Source organism: Drosophila serrata, unplaced genomic scaffold (assembly GCF_035046125.1).
Source record: "Drosophila serrata isolate PLE 108 unplaced genomic scaffold, ASM3504612v1 contig_295, whole genome shotgun sequence".
NCBI lineage: Eukaryota > Metazoa > Arthropoda > Insecta > Diptera > Drosophilidae > Drosophila > Drosophila serrata.
Genome location: NW_028257193.1, coordinates 1,359,266 through 1,379,755, shown reverse-complemented (window position 1 = coordinate 1,379,755; position 20,490 = coordinate 1,359,266). Strand labels below are relative to the sequence as shown.

The 20,490-nt window shown below is 43.0% G+C and overlaps 2 protein-coding genes across 2 annotated transcripts; both read left to right on the top strand.

Annotated features, from left to right (window-relative positions):
- Positions 1-1,941: 1,941 nt before the first annotated feature.
- hh (hedgehog signaling protein) lies at positions 1,942-15,839 on the top strand. Its single transcript, XM_020961723.2, has 3 exons — positions 1,942-2,714; positions 10,808-11,069; positions 14,592-15,839. Exons 1-3 carry the CDS (start codon positions 2,235-2,237, stop codon positions 15,296-15,298), a joined length of 1,449 nt encoding a protein of 482 aa, XP_020817382.2. The 5' UTR covers positions 1,942-2,234; the 3' UTR covers positions 15,299-15,839.
- Positions 15,840-16,041: 202 nt separating this feature from the next.
- On the top strand, positions 16,042-17,753 carry LOC110191045 (uncharacterized). The gene is made up of 2 exons (XM_020961769.2): positions 16,042-16,942; positions 16,998-17,753. Exons 1-2 carry the CDS (start codon positions 16,252-16,254, stop codon positions 17,360-17,362), a joined length of 1,056 nt encoding a protein of 351 aa, XP_020817428.2. The 5' UTR covers positions 16,042-16,251; the 3' UTR covers positions 17,363-17,753.
- The last annotated feature ends 2,737 nt before the right edge of the window (positions 17,754-20,490 follow it).

The window sequence follows — 20,490 nt, the reverse complement described above, 5'->3', positions numbered from 1 at the left end:
GGAGCTATTGGATGTATTTCTTTTTGTATTTCTCCTCTTAATGTTCATTCTTTTCTTAATGTTGTTGTTGTTGAAATTATGCTACGCTTTGCATTCCTGTGCGTTACCAAAAAAAAAGAGCAGGCTATTTTATTGGATGCCGTTATATGTCTGTATATATATATATGAGGCAGCAGGTGCACTATGGGCCAGCAGCCCTTTGTTCTTCCCAATCCACAGGTGACAATTTCTTGGGCACACAAGACGAGCGTGTTCTACAATTCGCACTTGCCAAGTGACAGTGTCAACATCCAGCGAGCCAAGTGCAACCGCAAAAAAATGATCTATTGGCCAAAACAAAAGCCAAGCGGGGGTGGTAGTCCCACCAGCACCACAACAAAACCCGGCCAAAGTCTTCGAGCCAAGTTCAAAAAGTGCGAAAAGCCCAACCGCAGATAGCAATTCTGACGAACTCTGTGTTAGCCAAAGTAAACATAGCCAAGGTTACTTGGGAAAAAATATAATGTAAATACATATACTCGATTTATGGCAAAGTAAGACACTAAAACCTATTCCAAGCTAAGTAAAGTTAAGGCACAGTTAAGTCACTGCCATTGAATCTTCATAGTTTATAAGTGTGTCCAAACAACAAATTAAAAATAGTAATTAATGTCAATAATATATTAGATTTCTGAATTATTAGTCAGTGCATTGACTAAAGCTTCTACTAATTAGGTAGGTAGTTAAGTCATAAGCCATTTCATATTGCAATTAATGCCGACTTTGAGTTTATGTGTATCCAAAAATAAATACAAATAAAAGCGGGGAATTTCTCGGGAGCTGGCCATCAGTCGCAAGTCACTTAGTATTTGCAGGGCCTAAATATAAGATAATTGCAAATTTGTGTTTACCCAAATCGTTATCGACTCGCTGCCCTCATCTGTCAATATAAAAATATATATATTATAAGTATTAAAGGGTATTTACGCAGCGCCAATTGGATCTGATTGCGACGCTGGTTTGATTGCAACAATAATTCGCACATCCTGTGGCGATATCTAATCTTAAGATTGCCAATATTTAGCCGACTTCCGAGTGCGAACTTAATGAGTCATTAAATAATGTGAGTGCAGTCATATAACACTAGCTTTAAAGCTGGAAATACCAGTGGATTCCACTGGGGGGAGTCCCTGACCCACCAGACTCCTCCAGAAACTTCTCAAACGGAAGTTGGCCGCAAAATGTTGTAATACAGGCCGATCTGGAACCTATATACTCCACATACCATGTATATATACATATATCTGTGGTAAAGGTGGCTTATGTACGGCTGCCAAGGAGCCGCACAATACACAAAAAACCGGAACATTATTAATTTACAAGCAATAAAGCGAAACGAACAACAAAACCGAAGAAAGGCAACGGAAAAAAGTGAACAATGAGCGGAGGAAGGCAACGGCAGCAGCAGGAGGAGCAGGGACAGGAGCGGCTAACAAGCCACAAGAGTCGAGTAGTGCAAGTGTTAAGAGAAATTGCAGTCGAGGATGCCTCTTGGCCAACACACACACACACACACACACACACACCAGCGCATCCAATTGGCATCGCAACATCATGGATACATCATCATACAAAACCATCTCAACATCTGGTGGATGCGAGGAGTACATAGCAAACTCAAAGATACCCGAAGACACCCATACAGGTCTCCCAGTGTGCGAGAGTGTGTGTGTGTCTGCTTGGTTGTACGGTTGTCCCGCTCTCTCACACGAGCAGCATAAATGAACATAAAATGAACACCCGAAGCGATCACTGAAATACCAATGAAGCCCGCCACTCACACACACGCAGCGGGAGTGAACTCGGCGCAAACGAGTGTGCGTGAGCAGAGGCCTAGCAGGGCACCCTCTCGTTGCCGCACTCGTTGCCTTCGTGCGCCTTTTCGTATCCGCACTCGTACTCGTACTCACAGATACTCCGCTCGGAAATGTCATTTGTCAATCACTGTGCGAGCGCAACGGTTGTTCCGAGAGCTAGCTGTTGAGACTTGAGTTCAGTTGAGTCTCCGTCTCCGTACCGTGCCGCAGATGAAGAATCGATAATAAAAGCCTCGTGCCGCAGTGTCTCGCAGTGTGCCAAAAGTGAAGTGCTAAATAACCAAATAGAAAATCAAGCGAGAGAAACAGCAAACAGCAAAAGCGAAACCCAATTCAAGCCAATCCCATTAAAATCCAAATCCAAAACACATATCAATCATGGATAACAGCGACTGTGTGCCTTGGGCCAGTGCCGCCAGTGTCACCTGTCTCTCGCTAGACGCCAAATGCCACAGTTCCAGCTCCGACTCCAGTTCCAGCAGCAGCAGCAGCAGCAGCAGTAGCTTCCCGGCTCCCGAATCGCAAAATATGCGCCACATTGCGCATACGCAGCGTTGTGCCAGCAGGCTGACCACTCTGCTGGCCGTCCTGCTCCTCGTTCTGCCGCTGAGCTTCACTCCAGCCCACAGCTGTGGTCCTGGCCGGGGATTGGGACGTCGCCGGGAGCGTAACCTCTACCCGCTGGTGCTGAAACAGACCATTCCCAATCTCTCCGAGTATCAGAATGGTGCCTCTGGGCCTCTCGAGGGTGAGATCCGGCGGGATTCGCCCAAGTTTAAGGATCTGGTGCCAAACTACAACCGGGATATACTGTTCCGCGATGAGGAGGGCACCGGTGCGGATCGCTTGATGAGCAAGGTGAGTTGCAAAGCATTTAATCAGTGTCCCAGCAATTGATCATCAATTCGGCATGTCTTCATTTCAAGTGTTTTCTTTTTTATCGGTGACACAAGTATTTAATATTTTTGCCCATAAATATCAGTTCTTAGTCTGACTTTTAACATGAAAATGACTAAAGTGTTCATGGGCTATGGAATGACCATTATTTTTGCAGTTCAAATTCCAACCATATCTCTTAGTTACTGTTGGAAAAATAATATGCTGTCCAGCACAGTCATGTTGGGAAATAATAAAGATATTAGTGGTGAAATAAGGAATCAATCTTTACATATCAAATGATGGAAACAGTGTAGAACTAGTATAAATAGTTGTCAAGAGAATATAAATACTTTGAATTAATTACATCGATATTAAGCAAGAATGTGGAATTCATATTAGATTCCAAAATAAAAACTTTCAAGTTATATTTTCGTATCGGAACTTAACCAGTAAAGTGAATCATTTTTAGACCAGACTTGCACACATCATAAAGCTCTAAATTTATGTCCCCTTCCCAATCTGATAGATAGACTGCTGGGTTCCGTTCCGGGGCTAGGCTAATTCCCGGCTCATTGGGCACTGCCCTCACCTTTTGGCCACCCCATGAACACAAATTCAATTGTCAAATTAGCGAACGCTTATCACAGGCTGGCAGGCGGCGGCAAATGCTATCAGTGATCGCCCGATGGCCCGAGATTGCGCCACTCGATGCCCACTGATAACAGGTACGTGGCAGAGTGTTCGTTCGGAAATATGCCAATCATCGAATCGCATTGACTATATTCGAATCTTTATGGACTCCGGCAACCGGACTCTCGGTGCGAGCAATAAAACCAGGCATTAAATATCGCATTTGTTTGGCCATCCTGCCATTATATGATTAATTATGCATCTTATCGGCTTTGGCCGACTGCACTTATTTCGCCAGTGCGAAATAACAGGAAGCTTGATACTCAAAAGCCAAGAGTTCTAAAATACAGATAGCAGTGAATTCCATTGAACTAAGCCATAAAGCTGACCGGGACATATAATCCAAAACAAATACGAGTGCGTTCAACCCACTTCGAGCTTGAGCTTCAATCGATCCGGGGATCATCAACGCAAATACATGGCACAAATGCGTTTTCAATTTCGCGTTGAACAACAAACAGAGTATCGAGCTGGAGGGGATTAAGTGCCTCGCCTGTTTACCAGCTCCAGTGGACTCCAATACCACCATCATCCAACCCCTGCGTCCACCTGTCTACGCTCCAAGCGAGGCACGCGAGCATTTTGCGCTTATCGCCGGCGTTTGTCTGATAAGCGGGCCTGCAGCCAAGTTAGTAGTAAGTTCGCCAATACACACCAGCTACATATGTAGAACAAGATACGCCTGGTGTTTGCCAACATTGCGATATGTACATATAATATACAGAGGGAAAAAATGGTTATAAGAGTCAAATTTTGATACCTCTTCATCCTTTTTAATTGCTAATTCAAAATTAAACTTTAACTGCTGACTGGGCTTTAATTTTTACAAATATACCTTGTCTACTTATGAGCTTGATTATATATTTGAACTATATTTTTAGTATATATATTGCCAAGAAAGTTCTCGTAATGATTTTCAGTGTATTGCTCACTACGTGGGGTATATTTGCACCCAAAGAATGTGTGTTAAGACAGCTAATTCGAAGAATAGCAATATCTTATCGCTTTGCATGGGGAGCAACCAGTGAAAGTGAAGAGGGGTGGTACTAAGTGTCGACTTTTTGGGGTGGTTTTAGTTTCCCCAAGTGCAAAAACTGCGGTAAAACAAGTGCTTAATTCCATCGACAGCAGCAGTTTCAATTAGCCAACTGTGTTTGTTAGCCCCGCGCACAGTCAGAACCCCGTAAGAGGTCTGACATTGAGGCACACTTCTTAGCTTATCGCAAACAAATATTGTTATTTTAATGAAATTTTAAGTGCTGACTAGGTGTTAAAAATAACGTTGTTATTGATTAGCCCCCATAAACCATGGGCCATTAAATGTTTATGAAAGACTTCCAGTTTCCTTGGCCACGATTTGGAGCAATAAGAGGTTCGTAATCAGGAACTATCAGATGACTGATTGCGAGAGCCTCTACCAAATAATACAGTTGATTTATGATTATAATATAACACTCGGGGTATATATAATGACTTTCGCTTTATAGATTTATAATCTATTTACTATAGCGTTTTCCAGAAAATAGTTAAAGATCTCAATCTCCACTGTACTTGTGCAAATCATGAAAATGATTCATTTTCAAAAAACAGCTGTAAGCCAGCAGCTAGAGTTTCACTTACAAATTACCTTTTTGCAACTGCCACGCGCCCATCAGGGCTCTAAATGGTCACCTTGAATTTGATATGCAATCAGGGTATCCCGGTATCGCAGCCTTTCCAAAAACTGGCAAAACAATTAACAGTTGCACTACACGGCAGCCGGCCGGCAATTGTCCTGCCCAAGGACGAGAGTCAAAGCCTGGCCCAAGGTCTTACAGGCATTTGACTAAATGACCAAGGACAACCGGGCCCATAAAAATCCTGTTTGTTGTCCGGCAAATATTTACAACGCACTGTTTTCGCTACCGAAGTCCCCGGCCATTCAGCGGTGACATTGAGCATTGAGTAGTAGCGTTCCGTAGAGAATTCACAGGGAGGATCGGGAATCGGAATCTGTAACCAGCAGCGCAACTAAATCGCATTTTATTTGGATATATCTCTGGCCGAGTGACTTACTGTCCGCTGTGCGTGAATTTCTGTTGGTAAACAATTCGTTTTGGCCATTAAAACGCTCGAAAATGGTCAGCTAACTGCATGTCCCTGACTGCAGTTGCAGTTGCAGTTCCAGTTGCTGTTGCATAAACAAATTGCACAAATGTCCCAAAACTATATATATTATATATTTATAACCGAACGAATTGGAAAAATTCCTGAGCTTGCTGATTGCCACCTTTACCAGGTGATTACAGGTAATGTGGCCAAGGGAGCACGCCTTTTGAATACCCGGGAATGCCTTGGGATTAGACAGCCAGGCGGAGGCAGAAACCGCAGCGGACGGACAAAGGAGCGGCGGACAAACGGACAAAAGAATGCGTCAAAAGCCGCAGCATAAGTTCTAAAATTTCATAAATTGTAGCAACAATGGGGCTGAGGGCAAAGCCAATGGGTAATCCGATATGATTATTGACATGCATGCAGTCCCAGTGCCAGTTCCCAGTTCTCAGTTCTCAGTTCTCCGCTCTCAGTTCTCAATCTTTAGGTCCTCAGTCTTTGGTTTTTTCAAGTCCCCACATCCCCAGACATGCACATCGACATCACCATCAAATCAAGTCAAATCAAATCAAAGTAAGCCCACAGCTCAGGCATTTTAATAGAACATTATGACTCAAAAATTGATCCTATTATGACAAAAAGCGGGGGGCAGATGCGACTGGATGGATGATGTCACGGTTCCAGCTTCTCCAATGCCAAAATTCAAATCAAATCACGTCAAATGCTGCGATAAGCAAAAACATCAGGCCCCCTTTTTCGTGGGAACATTCCTTGCGGCCAACAAAGTAATCAAACTTATCAAACAAACATCAGTCAGGCAAAGTGGACAAATCGCACAAATGCCCCAGAGATCTGAGATTCAAGATCCAAGATCCCAGAATCAAGAGACGAGAAGTGTCCCTGCTGGATCCGCAGTCGCAAATGTTTGTTTTGCCTTTTGTGCGCGATGCTTTTATATTATTATTAATCAATTTGATACTTTTACGAGGGCACTCAAGCGCGAATGTTCAAGGATTTGTTGGCCCAAAAATGCCATCGATATTTGCCCAGAGTCTGTCTCTGGCTCTTTGCCTCTGCCTCCTTAGCGTTTGCTTTATTTGCATAAAACTTTTATGAACTTGCGCCGCGGAGGCAGAGGAGATCGCGATCAGAGATCGCGTCGCGGCTATCACATTACTGCTGGGCGAGTGACTCACATTTCACATGGCTCTCGTCTCATCTCATCTCGTCTCTCTCTTGATTCCTGCAAGTCATTGGTGTGTATGTGTGTTGTTTGGATCCCCGAACCCCAAAACCCCAACTCCATACCCTTACCCTTACCCTTACCCTTACCCTCACCCCGGAGTCCATCAGTGCCAATGTGCGGCTCATAACTCATCATCAAAGTTAATCACACATCAGGGATTATGGCGCTTATCATTTAAGACCCGGTCTCCAGCTCCAACTTGAGCTCTCTTACCTGCTGCCTCCTCCAAATGACTTTTGCTGATCGCCGGTGGGACATTAAAATGCGGCAGTGGCAGGCAAGACGACGGGGCAGGTGAGGCAATAGGCCACAGCTGAGATTTAATTTACGATTTCTTTGCAAATTAATAGCATTTAATTAATAACAATAAAATGACGCCTTCCCCTTTTATGGGCATTTATTTGATGCGAGATTTACGAGCAACTGTAATGCGTTGCAAAATGCCAATAAATGCTTAGTTTTTTTGTAACGATTTAGGGGATAATATTTTACCATAAATATGGCAGAAGATAAGAGCTTTCAAATCATATTTATGATGTATTTTAGCTTCAAATCAATTAGCATACTCCAACTCCATCTTCACCTCCATTAATCCAATAAAGGTTTTACCCCGTTTATAATTTATATACGAAACAAAACAAACAGACAGGAGCAGACTTCGGATTCCAATCTTTTCCAGTTTCCGTAAACACAGTCACATTTCCGATTAATTAAAAACTTTGATTTCTGATTTTTGCGTTGTAATAATTGCGCTGCCAGCGCAGCGTAAACAAATCAAAGACCGCCGCTAATTCTAATGAAGAGCTGTGAATAGATTTGCAACCCAAATAAACAGTGATGGAGCGAACGGAGGAGTATTGGCATTGGCCCTGCACTTGAATCCATCAGGGATCAGGGATCCCTGCCCCCTCCCTGGTTTGCCAATTAAGTGAGGAAATCTGTGCACTCGAGTGGGCCACACAGGGCGTACCGCTGACGGATCTCGATCTGTATCTCTTATGTCGGAGGCGTTGCCACCAAAGTGGCTGCCAAAAGAGCCAAAGGCCTCTCAAGTGGTTCACCTCGGCCCCTCATCCTCCGCTCACCCTGGAACCCTGGAGCAACCCCATCCCATCGGGGCTGTTGACACACATATCGTGTGTGTGTGTATATATATACTGGCTATGGCTATATCGGGTGGGTGACGTGATTTCTTCACTGTTTTTTTCTCTTCGACTGCATATATCCTGTGTCGCTTCCTCAGTTGTAAGTTTTCGCTTCCTCTGCGATCGCAATCAGTGCCGGGAATCAAAGGATATGCCATATCTGCTTACACCATAGAGCACGTGCATCTGAAGGAGAGAAGAAGAAAAAAAAAAGGGGTGACTCCCCTGGCAAGTAACTTAATGCGCACTTGAATTATGTCGTTAAATTGTGTCGTTTCCTAATCGTCGGTGTTCCTGAGGGGCACCAGTAATCCGAGATCCTCTCCGAGGTCCCAGGGAGATGGAATGGGGCAATGCCATAAGGAGGGGCCCCAAAAACAAACAAAGCTCGGAACCTGGACTCTGGGTGAGCCGGCTAATAGCCAAGTCCGACTTGGCCTAATGATGATGAGTGCCTAATAATCTTCGTGCCATAATAATTTCGAGCTGACCATTAAAAGCGTCAAATTGGCAGCCAGCCAGACAATTTAAATCAATAAAACTGCAGTCGTGGCAATTAAAAACGCATCAAGCGGAATGGCTGAATAAAAATAATAAAAAATAAAGCCCCGAAATAGCCACGATCCGAGGTGGAAAGCTGTAGGAAATCAAATGCAGCCATTTGGTAAACACACAATGGGGCGTGGCCGCATCTCTGTCTCTGGTTTTTCCCCCCATTTCGGGGTAATGGCTGGGCAAAGTTCACACCTTGTTGAATATCTAATTAATGCAGCTTTTGTGGGCCGACGGGATGGGGCACGGGGCACGGGCATTAGTAGTGGAACTAGTTGGTTTTTTCCAATCCATACACCGGCTTATTTACACTTGACGCTGTTGTCTAACGGCCACTTACAAGGCACACACATTATTTAGCCATCTTTTTGGGCCGCCGACGCCGCTGCATTTGGTATACGTAAATGTTTACCTTACGCACCCGTCGGCAAATGTTGGCGTTCCTCATGGAACTGGGAACTGGGAACTGGGATCTGAGAACTGGGTACCGGGATCTGGGATATGGGATCGGGAATCTGCCTGGGAGATCCGAGATCTGAGCCGGCCGTTGTTTGTTCATTGCGCGTCCAGCGCATCGATTCGAATTCGAGCTCAATGCATTAGCATGTTGGGTAAACATCGTTGGCAGTGCTTAAGACAAAAGCGTTTGTCTTTCCCCAACCAGTTTCATGCCAATGCCTATGCCACATCCCGAGGCAATCTCTGTTTCTGTTTCTGTTTGCCGTTGGCTGTTTGGCGTTACGCTTTTGTGCTCATTAGCACAGGCTCAGCTCTCGACTCTCGACTGGTTAAGCCTTTTAATAAAGCAAAGTTGCAGCGTTCGAGCAAATATCATTGAACTCTTCCCGGAATGCGGCAAGCCGGCTGTTACCACTGCCACCTCGCTACGATCTCGATTTGCCACAGTTGCGGATGCTCGGATGCTGTGTGTGACAAATTTCGAGCGTTTGTTTTTGGCCAAAATAATAGCAAACACAGTCAGTCCCCGATTCCGATACAGATCCACACCTCATCAAAACATAAACCCAAAGAGGCAGAACCTATCGCTGTGGTTACTTAAAAAGGACCTTTTCGGCCGCAAAATTGATTTTACGCCAGCCGAATTCTGTTTGCACACAAAAAGGCAACATCCTGTCAACGTTGCCTTGCCCGTTGATAATTGATTTTGCGGCCGGTGTCGAGCTCAATCCAAGGAAAAAAAAAAGATACTATATGGATCTTGGTCTTGGTTTTCTCTTTCTTTCCTTTTTGGTTATTTTGTATACCAAATATTTGCATAGACTTGTTCGAATCCTTTTGTGCTTGGCTGGCATTTCTCTCGGGCTAGAGCTAAAAAAATCAAATGGAAACGAGCCGACAAGCGAGCAGAGGAGCACCCACCACATCGGCAAACAAAGCGTAAGCATTTTCATATTATCGACAGGAAAAACAAAGAGGGAGAAGAAAATAAAGGGAGAAGAAAATAAAAGGTTCGATCCCGGCATTTATCCATGATCCATGGGTTAGGGTCACCATATAGGTAGGGTCAGTGTTTGAACTGCGCGTAAGCATGGGCAAATAAGCCTTTGGCCAAAAAGGGAACTGGACAAACACGCTCGCACACACTGTTTGTTGAGGTTGTTGCAGCAACAGGTTCAAAGGATGCGGCCTCAGCCAAAAAGCACCTCGACTACATCAAAAAAAAAAAGGCAGACTCACGGGGCTACGGTTGGGGGAAAATGGTTAAGTAAATAGGACAAATACAAGAGAGTGAAAACGATGTTTATACACATTTATAGTTAACATAAAATGAATAAATTTAGTTAAATAATACACCAAGTTTTTTAAACTTATTATTAAATTTCCTTAACTCATTTATCTCAGTTTCTGCTTAAAGTAGTTCAATTTTGATCAAGTTCAAGAGTGCTAAGAACCGGTTTTCCTTAAGTAAGGTATAGAAAATATACAACCTTGCTTAGTTTTCTTCAATAAAAAATTCTCATTTGAATTACTTTTTGTTTGTAAATTAAATGATTTATTTTTTATGATACTGATCAGGAATATCAATCATTACCAACATCTGATCAATGTTTTAAAACACCTTGCTTGGCTTCTTTCTCTCTCGAAGCAAAACCATAACGAAGAACCGAAACGAAATGAACGCGTTTACTTTGGGCCCTTTGGGCCACCGAAATGAACGCCCGCATGCCACGCCCCTTATGCGCACACACATGTACACTCGCACAGCAGTATATCCATCCCGCTCCACCGTGAACGGTGCGTGGTGTTGCGTGAATTAAACATGGCGTCTGGCTATTAACAATACCTAATTGACCCCATCTCCGTTCTGTTCCTCTTTCTTCTTCCAGCGCTGCAAGGAGAAGCTGAATGTGCTGGCCTACTCCGTGATGAACGAGTGGCCGGGCGTCCGTCTCCTGGTCACGGAGAGTTGGGATGAGGATAACCAGCATGGCCAGGAATCGCTGCACTACGAGGGCCGAGCCGTAACCATTGCCACCTCGGATCGGGATCAGGCCAAATACGGCATGTTGGCCCGCCTGGCCGTGGAGGCGGGCTTCGACTGGGTCTCCTATGTCAGCCGGCGACACATCTACTGCTCCGTGAAGTCAGGTAATTGTCCAAATCACTTAAGTAATTGTGGGAAAGGGGTTTATCATTATGATTTCTTAGTGAAAATAAGAATATTTTGGCTTGGGGGAAGCTAAAGAGGTTTAATTAGAAAGGAGGAAAATATCAATTAATTACTAATAAGGTGAATTATAGATTAAACTTTAAAAGTTGCTAGAAAAGTAGCTCTATGTTATGTTATTGTTAAACTAAGAGTACTCAAAGATCTTTAAAAATCTTCTTGAATATTTCTTTACATTTCCCTAAAAACGTATAACTTAAAGCCCTGTACTTTGAACTTTGTTGAACTGCAGATTGTTATAACCAATGGATGATGTGATGCGGATGGGGTGCTAGGTGCTTGGGTGATGGGTGGGCCTGGTCAGTTAGCTGGAAGTGACACTAACAAGCGTAATTTCGCATGTTCCCGTACTGGCCATTGCTAAGCTGACAGGCGTTGGCAAATTTCTACCTCTCTCGCCCGTGCACTTTGCAACCAAACCACCGAATTGGCCACGGCTGCAGTCGAAAGCCTTAAAAAAAGGCCGAGACGCAGGCAACAATGTCGACGAAAACCGGACTCGGATGGGACCCAAAAACCCGGCTCCAGAGGCGGCAACTGGCTGGCTGTGTTTTGACATGTTTAGGTTTGCGCCTGTCAAATTAAACGAATTGATGATACGACACCCAAAGCGTTTCTCAGGCAAACAGGCAGCCAACAGGCAGCAAAACAGGCAACAGGCAAAGATGAATTAAATGCCGGGCTAAGACCCGAGCTCGGGCCTAATTGAAAAAAAAAAAAAACGAACGGCCAGCCAGCAAGTTAGCATCATCAGTTAAGGCCGCTTGCGAGTGTGTATCCGTGAGCTGGCCGCTTGGCTGGCTGCTTGAGCTGCCATTATGGCCAGCAACCAGTTTTCCCCGAAACATAACGAAAACATAACGAAACTGCCCCAAAGACCGAGAAGAAAATGCTTTTTGCCCCTCCACCCGGTACCAGTCAGTCAGCCAACCAAAACGGGCCAATACAATTAAGTTTTTCTTGCCAAGATTTTGCTCTTTCTCTTCCCAATCGGCTATCTCTGCCATTTCTTTGGCATCGTCGGCGGCGGCGCAAAGGGATTTCCCTTTCAAGTTTTAATGCCAGAACAGCGAGCATTTCCCACACAGACACAAGAGTCTCGCACTTTTTTTTTTGAGTGCGACTGCTGTCAGTTGTTCATTTAATTTCCATCTACAATTACATCATGCCACGCCCCTTTCCCACACACGCAGTCGAGTCACAATATTGTGACTTTTTGGTGGCGGGCCCATAAAGATTACGGCAGGACAAAAGGACACGAAGTCGAAACCAAACCGATCCGCACCGAGTGTCCTTGCTCATTGATTCTAATTGCTTATGAAAGGAGCCGCATCCGACTTTGATCCTTCGGGATCCTGCTGTCATCCTGTGCCTCTCCGCTACCCCGAAAGAAATCGAAAAGGTCAGCCGACAAAGCGAACAAGTGGCAGCAGCAAAGGACATGGGCAGCGGTCCATCGGTCCATCGGTCCATCCTGCCATGTGTGTGGTCCTCGGACCATGTGTTTGGTGTTGCGCCCGCCGGGCTATCAATAAATTACCAAGCGATTGATTGCTGATAGGCCGCTGCACATAAACCATGGGCTTATGACAGTTTTGGCACAGCATTCGCTTTGCCCCGCGTTCGTTGCCTAAGTCTTTCGTTTCGGGCCTAAACAGCAGCAGCGGCAGCGGCAGCAACAACAACAACAACCGACGAAGAGTAATGGCTGTAAACCTTTTTGTCGACACTAATTTTTTTTTGTTGTATTTTTTTTTTCTCCTCTCCAATGTTGCTGTTGCTTTTGTGTGTCGCGCGCGCGCGCGCGCATTAAGCCTCCAAGCGTGTGTTGCTGGTTGCTGTTGCATGTTCATGTTAATGCTGTCCAAACGATCAGTCACCAAGACAACAACAGCAAGTGGTCCGCTGCGGCTGTCCTCTGTTTTGTAATAATTTATCAGTTTAGTCTTCACAACAAAGATAAAATAACGATAATTTTAACCACTTTAATGGTTTATTAATTTATGACCCTTCAAGTTCCTCACTTTCCACTTACCGCCGACGACGACGACGACGATGAGGCCTGAGATTTTTCTCGTTTCTCGTGTCCCTCTCGTTTTTTGTGTAGTTTTTTCTTTTTTATTTTACCTTTGTGACTCCGGTTGGTTCTTCTGTGTCCGTCTCTGTTTTTGGGTAGGTAGATTTCACACCAATTTTTCTTGTTACTACCGCGCTTCCTCCTGCCTGCCCGCGCCTATTGTCTCTCACCTGAGTTTTGGACGTTCGTCTACTGTTCTTTCGGGGGCTTCAGTACCGCTTCCCCCCATCGATTATGGGTTTTATAGACCGCACTGGCCATATGTATTTAATCCGATTTTTATTGTTTCTACACTTTTGTATGTGTCCGCCAGTCTGTGTTTACCAAATGCATCAATGGGAATTTCGAGAAGGTGCATTTTCTTTGGAATTTCGGTGCAACAGGGGCAGCGGCAGCGGCAGCAGTCGCCACAACAAGGCCACTTTATGGCCACTCATTATAATAAAGCGCGCGGTTAGTGGTCGCCTTTGGTCTGAAATTTTTAATTTGAATTTTACAAGCAGCGGAGGGCAGGAGGAGAAGCAACAGCGGCGGCGGCGCTTCGGGTGTGAAATATATATGTGTGTGCTAGAGAAAGTTCTAAGATGGTGTCCATGCTCGAGTTTTCCAGAGCCACCATCTGGGTGGCCACGCTAGCTGCTGCTTGTAACCCAATACCAATTAATGATGATTAATAGGACTGCACTTTGATCATTGTTCGATGGTGGGTTGCAGCATGTTCGGTAATTGCGAACAGGTTGCCAAAAAAAAAAAAGGAAAAGGTTGGGAAAACAAACCACACGAACTGCTACCTGGACCATCCCCTTTTGCCAGCTCAACTCCTCGGAACCTTCTTCGGTAAGCCGCTTTGGCTCGAGCTCGAGCTGGAGTTCGGACCGGGACTGATCCCACGGCTAATCTTGCGGGGCAAACAAGATCACAGTTTTTGTGCAAGCCGAAAAACAAAAACACGACTGCCGCATGTTATTGATATGCCAGATTGCTGATCTGCGATCTCGGATCTCCGATCGCATTATGTTCCTGGCTTGTTGGCTATCCGCAAAAGGCAGTCCTTTTGGGCCGCCCATTGTTTCACTTTGGGCTGCAACCGCACAGCCCCGGATCCGTGAAAACCTTTTTGACTTGTTGGGTTTGGCAATTGGATGCTTAACGCCAAATTAGATTAGCAAACTAATGCCATTACCTGGGCGGCCTTTACCAAAGCAAGGATGTAGTATCTGAAATCAGGAAAAACCTATATTATATTGCTTCTACCAGATTGAAAAATGAAACATTTAAGATCTAGAATAAAGATAGAAATCTACTGTAATTTGTAAATATAAATCACACAATCTCTAACCATTTCCTCTTTCTTCTATACCTATAGATTCCTCCATCAGCTCCCATGTTCATGGCTGCTTCACTCCCGAGAGCACGGCGCTGCTGGAGAGCGGTGTCCAGAAGCCGCTCGGCGAGCTCTCCATCGGAGATCGCGTCCTGAGCATGGCTTCCAATGGACAGCCCGTCTTCAGTGAGGTGATTCTCTTCATGGACCGCAACCTGGAGCAGATGCAGAACTTCGTCCAGCTCCACACGGACGGCGGAGCGGTGCTGACGGTAACGCCTGCGCATCTGGTAAGCGTGTGGCAGTCAGAGCACCAGCAGCTGGCCTTTGTCTTTGCGGATCGCGTCGAGGAGCAAAACTATGTCCTGGTTCGGGATGCGGCAACTGGCGAACTGAAGCCCCAGCGCGTTGTCCAAGTGACCAGTGTGCGTAGCAAAGGTGTGGTCGCTCCACTTACCCGCGAGGGAACGATTGTGGTCAACTCGGTGGCCGCCAGCTGCTACGCGGTGATCAACAGCCAGTCGCTGGCCCACTGGGGCCTGGCTCCCATGCGTCTCCTCTCCACACTGGAGGCCTGGCTGCCCGCCAAGGAGCAGCTGCGCAGCTCTCCAGCCAAGACAAAGGCGGAGACGAAGGTCACAGCAAAGAATGTGTCGCAGGCGGAGCGACAGAACGGCATCCATTGGTATGCCAATGCCCTGTACAAGGTCAAGGACTACGTGCTGCCACAGAGCTGGCGCCACGATTGAGGATAGCCACCTAGCGATCCTGCGAGGGGCGCTCTTATTGTATTATATCTTGTAGTTATGTATATGCCTAATGATCGATGTACTTCAATGTTGAATATGGTTTTAACAATTGATACTATTTATTTAACACACACACAAAACACACCCACCCACAAAAAAAAAAAGAAAATCAAGAATGCAGATAGCAAGCGAGCTGAAAATCAAAACGAAACGAAAACTGTTAACTGTCCTTGATGTTTTGGTCTCGCAAACATTTTAGCTGTAAGTAGGCAATCCTCGGCGCAGATCCTTTATTCGAGCAGCAAACTCCGAAGACCACAGACGACTGTTACTGTATATTATAATGGAATTGAATTGCATAATTTATTAAAGTGCGGCGGCGAGTTCGAGCCATTGGATATAAACATATATCGTACTTTGTATATAGAAGAAGCATTATAGTGACTGAATACTTTATTGTAATTGTGTATATAATACTTAAATTAGTTAACTGGTATTTATACTTAATATTTAAATGAAATATAATGAAATTGTTTGATAAGTGTTAGTATCTTTTCTTATTTAAGGGGTTACATAAGTGACAAAAACATTGCTTTTTGAGTTTTAAATATTTGAATTTTAACCGCAATGGCTGAGAGCTCGTCCCAGGGCTACACAGCCGCGCTTAGTACGGCAACGCCAGTGTCATGGACGATTCGCGAGTGCTTCAGTGTGACCAGTCTTCTATAACGCGAAAAACTAGGAGTTATCGAAATATAATCAGATATATTTTCAAAAAAATGTGACGGCCACACTGCCTGAGCCAAACACCAATTAATTTTTCGATTCAAATATTTTAAGCAATGAAGAATAATTCTCTTCTAATTTAATAAAGTTTTAACGATTCTAAACAGACTCCTACTACCAAATCAGCCAAACAAAAGTCTGCTCCCCGAATTATCCGCTAAACAAAGATGCATACGTGTCGACTGTGTCTGGCAAAGGACGCCAACTTTCCAACTGTAAATACCAAGGCTGCAATGAGAATAATGGCATGCCTTTCTATAGAAATCGACCCCGGAGACGGCCTGCCGCAGCACATTTGTACCATATGTCGGCTGCGCCTCGAGGAAATTAACAGTTTCCGGCGACGCTGTCTTGCTGTTGATCGGCGACTGAAGCGGAGAAATTTGCTGCAACACCACGAGCCCAAGGCCCATATGGAGGTGATAGCGGCACAGGAGGAGGCCGAGGAAGAACGCATCCTGCAAGACGTGGTTGGATGCACGGCAACAGCCTGCTCCGAGAACAACGCCCAGTGGCGTCAGCAGGCATCGAAGCTCATCCGTGCAGAGATAGACGCATACAAAAAGGAGCTTCATGCCATCTGTAAGCAGGCGGTGCGCGGTGAGATTGAAAACGAGATTCGCGCCGAGATGATGGGAGTGCTCATGGCTGAGGCCAAGCAGAAGCTGAAACTCAGCGTCCTGGACGAACTCTTCGACGAGCTAGAGGCATTCTTCGTGCGCAAGCGCAACGAGGCGGCCTATGGGTCTGAGAGTTTTTGCACGAATTCCCCCCAAAAGGATGGAGCACACAGCGATGGTTTCTTTGAAGCAGAAGAACAAGAAGAACTAGTGAGCGGAGATGTTGTAGAGCTACTGGGTAATGTATCTAAACTATCCATCCACTCGCTTGGCTATAATGCATTCACCCTTAGATGACGAACCGGAGCCTAGGAATCCAGAACCTAGGCAACCACTGACCACTGCGGAAAAAACACATGCTGCTCCTCCTACCAATTCGTTTAATCCCATGCCTATGGTCGAGATCAATATGAGTGACTCTCAAATGAGCCATCTGCGTGAGGACTTCAACAGGGAAGCCTTCCTAAGAGCTAAGACCACTCCGCGTAAGAATGTGAAGGTTAACTCGCCTCGCGTCAAGAGAAGGCGCATCAGCGTTTTATTATGCCGCAAGCACAACGACAGGACAAAGCGGTACTCCCAGGAGCCAGTCGATTCCAGCGAGTGCGTGTGTTGTCGTCTGCGGGGTGCACACAAGCTAAATCAAACAGCGTCTTAGGCAAACCACCGTTTATTTAGGACTAGTATATATAATATATACATTTTACCAACATCCTGTTCTATTTAAGGCAACGAAAAGCAACAAAAACAAAAAAGAAATCCTTGGTTTTCTGAAAAGACCAGTTTTCTAATGTTTTCCTATATAACAAATATTTGTTGTAAACCTTGTTTTAACTTGGCTTTTATTAAAGTCTTTCTTTTTTTGTGTGCTTATTGTTGTATTAGGATCGTTTTGATTATGCATTTTCTTTATATCGTTTAAACTAAGGTTAAAACATTAACGAAAAACCATTGAAATATTTAATCTAGATATAGAGTTCTACAGATATATGATAAAAAAAAAAACAATTTTTGTATGAAATTATATTAAACTTAAAACATATATTACAGATGGTTTTCGTTTTATTTAAGACATGGAAAATACTTGATTTAGATGTGGTGATACCCTTGCAGAGAATTATAATTTTAGTGAAAAATATATACTCAGTCTCTAAATTTTAAATCTAAACCTCTCATTACCATATATGTAAGTCGAAACGGACTTGTTTAGACGACTATATCATATGGATTTCATAGGAACGTTCGGAAATAAAAAAAAATGTGTTTTTCTGATATTCGGACTACTATATCATATAGCTGCTATAGGAACGATAAAGAAATTATTATTAAATTATTAAATAAAATATATAATTTGATGTTTTTCCAAATACTTTCATCTATTCAGAGATTAGATTTCATTATTTTAGAATTTTGGGTTAAGTTTTACCTCATAAACCTGACATAGAAACGATAGTAAAATTTTTGGAGAAAATATATTACTTGAAAAGTTTTAAAAAAAATGTACATATAATTATTGATATTGCCATTTTGTATTATTCTAGAATGTCGCTATTAAATTTATGAAAATCGGACGACTATATTATATAGCTGCCTTAGAAACGATCGATAAATGTACATGAATTTGAAGAGATTTTCTTGGATTCTCGAAAAACACGAGTCTATCACCATTAATAGATCGTTGAGTGGGGTTAATATTTGAGACCCCCACTGCGGCTAAGAATAGTTCAAAGACCAATATCTGGCGCTACTAAAATTGGAAATTCGATTTAAAATTAAATTAAAATATGTCCGTCAAATTAGCATCGAAATGGAACGGTGGGAAATGGAACATGGAGGGGACCTTTAATTTTTCATTTATTTCGTAATTAAGGCACTAATTCAAATAAAATAAAGTTTCTAAATGCTAAAACATGAATTTACTATTGTTTTTTACTAGGTCTGAAAGGATTTGACATTTGGATATATTACAAAAAAAATGTGAAATTTTGTATTCACAGATTTCCTAATATCTCGGCTAATCATAAATAAAGGATATTTATTGTAGTTTTACCCTACCAAGTTTAAATTTCTTCAAACCGTCAGTTTTTAAGCAAATCGCATAACAGTGTTCTATTCTCGGGGTCGGATCCATACACAACAGGGCATCAAGAATTGTTAGACATGTAACTTCGATTTACGAACGCGTGCACAGATGCACGGTGTATAGGTTTACTAGGGGAAGATTAACGAGTATTTGGTAAAAATTTCAATTTTTTCTAACAGTCAGATTTTGAGAACGTCTAATAACAGTGGGTGGTGTATTTGAGCTGATAGCTAAAGCACGAACTATGAAAATGGAACCAGATGGGAACATGCAGAGAACCACTCGCTGATCCAGACCATTAAACCATGATTAGAAAAATACTAAACTAAATAACAATAGCAAATTGTTGAAAAAAACATTAAGAAAAGTGACTGACAAATAAATTGAAACACAATTGACATTCCAAGCATTTTGGTAGTTGTTTCATCAAAATCCGTTCAGCCGTTCAAGAGAAAACATCACTTTTTCATTTATTTCCATAAATGCTTCTTCGAAAAATAAATATATCTGGCAGCACTGTCTGCCTAAAATTAAGTCAATTTGATTTAAACTTAATTATAAAACTTATGCAAAAGGAAGGCTGTCGCATAGACGGCATCGCAGTTCTAAACATTTTGATCTATGTTTCATCAAAATCCGTTCAGTCGTTAATGAGATATCCCGACTTTTTAATTTATTGCCGTAAATGTATGTATGTATGTATGTGTGTATGTTCGACGAAGAATATTAAATAAAATTTTATTTAAACTTAATGGTAGGACGTATGTATGCAAATGGAATAGACGGCACTGTAGTTCTGAATATTTTAATCCACTGTACAGTAGTTAGAGTATATAGAAGACTAATTGCAAAGTTTTATTTAGATAACTTTAAATATAAGGGTCTAATTTGCTTATAAATGAAGAGACAGACAGATGGACAAGGCTAGATAGACTCGGCTGTTGATGCTGATCAAGAATATATTTACTTTATAGGGTTGGAAATAATTTATTCACTGCGTTGCAAATTTTTGACCTGAAATCATATTACAAAGCAAGGGCATTGAAGCACTAGATTTGAGAAGCAAATTTTCGAAATACGATTTAATAGTCTGCCCAATAAAAGATATCGTTATTCTAAGCAATTTGGTGGGTGTTTCATCGAAATCCGTTCAGTAGTTTGGGAGAAATTAACATTTGAATTACTAATTTATGTACTAAGGAGGCATGACTGTGCACCCCTGGTACCAACTGCAATAAATGAAAAATTCGTTATTTCTCATTAACGACTGAACGGATTTTGATGAAACATACATCAAAATGTCCAGTACTACGATGCCGTCAATGGGACAGTCTTCCTTTTGCATAGGCTTAATAATAAAGTTTATATCAAGTTTTCTAGTTTTTAGGCAGGCAGGGCTGCGGGATATATTTATTCTTCGCTGGCACATAAATGGAAATAAATGAAAAAGTCCGGATTTCTTATGAACGACTGAACGGATTTTGACGAAACGTGGATCAAAATGTTCAGAATTGCGATCCCGTTAATGGTACGATCTTCATTTTGCATAAGTTTTATAATAAAGTTTAAATCAAATTGACTTAATTTTAGGCAGACAGTGCTGCCAGATATATTTATTCTTCGAAGGAGCATTTATGGAAATAAATGAAAAAGTGATGTTTTCTCTTGAACGGCTAAACGGATTTTGATGAAACATCTACCAA